Here is a 3,361-nt window from a genome sequence, read left to right as displayed (position 1 = left end):
CTTGCCTGCCGCGGCCTGGAGGCTTGGGAGGGCTGCTGGGACCGGGGTAGCCGGGCCTCCCCGAGTCGGGCCAGGGGGGGCTATGGTGCTCCGCCCTCTGCGCCCCCGCCACCGCCGCCATCTCAGGGAGGCTCCCAGCTGGGCCACTGCATTTCGGAGAACGAAGGCGGGGCCCATGGCTATGTCAACACCTTGGCTGTGGCCTCCCAGAATTGAGGGGTGCAGGCAGGGGGGCTCGGTTTGGGGTTAGCAGTCTCCAGTCCCTTGTCTTCTGACGTTCTCAGATTGATGGGACTTTCTGGAAGGCGGAGCTGCTGGTAGGGCAAAGGGTCACGTGTCCATCTACACCCCAGGGGAAGACTGCTGGGTGGGAGCGCCCTGTCCGGTCTGCTTGTAGTCCCCTTCTCCAGAGCCTCCCTTGAGGCTGACCTCCAAGGGGCTGACCCTGCGCTGGCCTTCCCTGCCCCACCCTAATCCCATTCACTGTGGGGTAGAATGGTGGAAAGAGGGTGCTCAGGCAGGGGAGTGCTGGGCCTTGGGCCTTCCCCTATACTTGCAAGTGCCACCCTCTCTCAGGCTGCGATTAGTGGCCATTGACCCGCGCCTTGAACTTGACCCGGAATCCACTCTTCCCTTGATGTATCTCTGCAATTCCTTCCAGGTGGTAGCTGCAACATGTGTCTCTATGTGTGTGTAGCGTGTTTTCTTGTGTCCACCCTGTGCCCCTTGCGATTGGCAGGAGATCTGGGGAGGCCCTGCCTTGCCCTCACACATACTGTCCTCTCCTCTTTCCTGCCTGCATTTGTGACCAAGAATTCCCAGGAAGAGCTGGGCTCCTGGGAGCGGCCCCGGTAGCTCTCCTCCAAGGGAGCAGCTCAGCCAGGACCTCCCTCAGCCCTGCTCCTCTCTTCCCAGCTCAGGGGGAGGTCATACTCTAAGGACCAAACGGCACCCTTTTTGGGGTGAGTGAGCATTTTCTACCTCTGTGCTTTCGGTTTTTGTTGCATCATCCACTGATGCTGCTTGCAAAAAATAAAGACAAAAATACTCAGAAGTTGCATTCAACATGGCCGCCAGACCCAGCCGGGTTTGGGGCCAGTGTTCTTACAGGGTCTGCGGAGTATCAGCCATTGGCTTGCCCTCTTTCTGTTCCTCCCTCTGCATCCAAAACTTTTACCCTTCTTGTGGCTCGGTGCCACCTGGATTAGATCTTGGCTCGGAGCACCACCTTTGGCGGGTCCCTGGGTGGATGTGACGTTGGGCCACACTCAGGCCCAGTTCCCCACTGCCCCTTCCTCGGGGAGGCTTGGGGGAGATCAGAAGGAGATGACCTTTCTTCTGCTCTGTTAAGGGCCTCGCTGGGGACAGGAAGGCGCAGGACGCTGCTGCCCCCCGCCTCTCCCCAGTGTCTCTCTGTCGAGGGTGATAACGAGACACAAGGCCTGCCACTTACACGCCTGGAATCTTCGAGGCAGGCAGGTATTTTTAGGGGAGGTGAGGGTGCAGGAGGACAGCTGGGGGCAAGACCAGGAAATACTCACTTTCCTCCCCCCTCACAGGAAGGGGTAGGAGGCAAACCGTTAAAGATTTTCGTTTCCCTTCTCCTTTCTTAGGCTTACGTGTGGTGTGCTGTAATGAGCCCTGGGCAAGGGGCCCGGACATGGACTCGTGTGCTCACTCTGTCATAGCTCGGAGTGACACGCGGTTATCACTTTCTGGGCCTTGGTTTGCTCACGTTAAAAATCAGAGTTGGATTCATGTTCTTTAAGCTACCTTTCAACTCTAGCACCCCTTGGGTTTATGGCTGCAGACGTTCCTTGTCAAGGTGGGCAGGAGAGGAGCCAGCAGGGCGTCCTTGCAGACACACCTCTGCTTCCGGCCTGGGTGTGCCTGACACTCGGATTGGAGAGCAGAGGGACGGCTCTGGGCCCCGGGCCTGGGGCAGGACTGTGATGTCTGCTCCAGCTGCACTGACTCTGGCCTCCTGGAACCCGCTGCAGGGCGGGGCCTAAAGTGCCAGGTCACTGACCATTAAACTCATTCAGTGCCCGGGCCAAGCAGCGCCCCCGCCCCACTGCTGGGCTGTCTGAGAACAGGGCGCTTTCTCTCCCACTGCTTGGGGGCTTGTGAACAGATGCCTGCGGAGGCAGAGACAAGGAGGGGTTAGTGGCTTGCCAGAGTTCTCTCAAGCCTGCTCCGAGTGCGAGGAACCTGGGAGCCTGTTTACACTCAGCGCCCTGTTCCCAGCCCCTGCACTCGGTCCAGTACCACTGGCCGAATTTCGCCGTAAGTCAGCTTTTTCTGCCGTCTCCTGCTCCCTACGACTCCTCTTCTTTCCTTTTGATTGTATCAAGGTTTGGGGTCTAGGCCACGGGTGGGTGCCGAGCGCTGTTCCCTCCGTTCCCAAGCCTCTCCAGCTTTGCTGTTTCTCTGCTACCTAATCTCAGTGACTGTGACAGGACAGCATCTGAGCCCTGGCTGTGGCGGCCAGCCCTACCCACCTGTCTGTACTGTTAGAAGGCCACCTCCCGACGGCGTCCTGTAAGATCTGCAGCTCTGTTGGGCTTTGGTGGGAGGCCGTGATAAGTCCCAGTGAGCTGCCACTTCCCTGGGTTGTCCAGAGACAGGTGGCAGCTGGGCTGACCTGGTGGAGCCAGCCTGGCAGGCCCTGTGTGAGCCCTACTCACCTGGACACCCTCTTACCCGGCAAGCGCCTTGTGTGTGGGCAGTGCACCTCTCTGGTGTGTTTCCCTTGGGTCCTTTCGCTCACTTCCCCAGCTCCATTCACCACAAGGAATGGCCCCTAACATGTCCTTTGCCTTGCAGCCTGGGCACTGCTGTCTGGGCACTTGCAGTGCAGGGTCAGACCTGAGAGGCCCCGGGGGCAGGGTGAAGCCGTGGTGTGGCTCGCAGGGAGCCAGACTCAGGAGCAAGACCTGAGTGCCCCTAGTCATTGGGCCCCCCAGTCCTCGTTTTAATGAGCCCAGACCCTCCCCAGACCGTTCTGTTCTCACACCCCTGGCTCTGAGTCGGGGGTGGTGTGGAGAGAGCGAGCTGGCAGCCAGAGCCAGGAAGAAGGGAAGTGGCACCTCACTAGCATTTCTCACGTTTTTTTCTTTTTTTCCTCCTTCTCTTTTTAAAAATAAAGCCAGACTCCGTTCTGAAAATAAAAAACTTGACACTTGTGACAGGCATCTTGTGTGGTTTGTTTTAAGATCTTTCCCGTCCTGGTTTCCTTACTAAAGTCTTAAATGCCACAGTGACATTTGTCATTGTTTTACACCTGGGCTGCTTCCTTCTAGGCTGTGGGCATGGTGTTCAGGAGGATGGGGAGCCCAGGGCCTGCGGCTGGGGGGGGGCC

At 58.4% G+C, this 3,361-nt stretch overlaps 1 protein-coding gene across 1 annotated transcript in view; it reads left to right on the top strand.

Annotated features, from left to right (window-relative positions):
- TMEM121B (transmembrane protein 121B) overlaps nucleotides 1–3,148 on the top strand; it is a 4,399-nt gene extending 1,251 nt beyond the window's left edge. The window contains exon 2 of the mRNA XM_006158341.3: nucleotides 22–3,148. Coding sequence (XP_006158403.1) covers nucleotides 22–216 — 195 coding nt within the window. The 3' untranslated portion in view covers nucleotides 217–3,148. The remainder of the gene's footprint in view (nucleotides 1–21) is intronic.
- The last annotated feature ends 213 nt before the right edge of the window (nucleotides 3,149–3,361 follow it).

Source organism: Tupaia chinensis, unplaced genomic scaffold (assembly GCF_000334495.1).
Source record: "Tupaia chinensis unplaced genomic scaffold, TupChi_1.0 Scaffold000578_2, whole genome shotgun sequence".
Lineage (NCBI taxonomy): Eukaryota > Metazoa > Chordata > Mammalia > Scandentia > Tupaiidae > Tupaia > Tupaia belangeri.
Note: the sequence above shows the minus strand (reverse complement) of the source record. Positions and strands in the feature narration are given on the sequence as shown.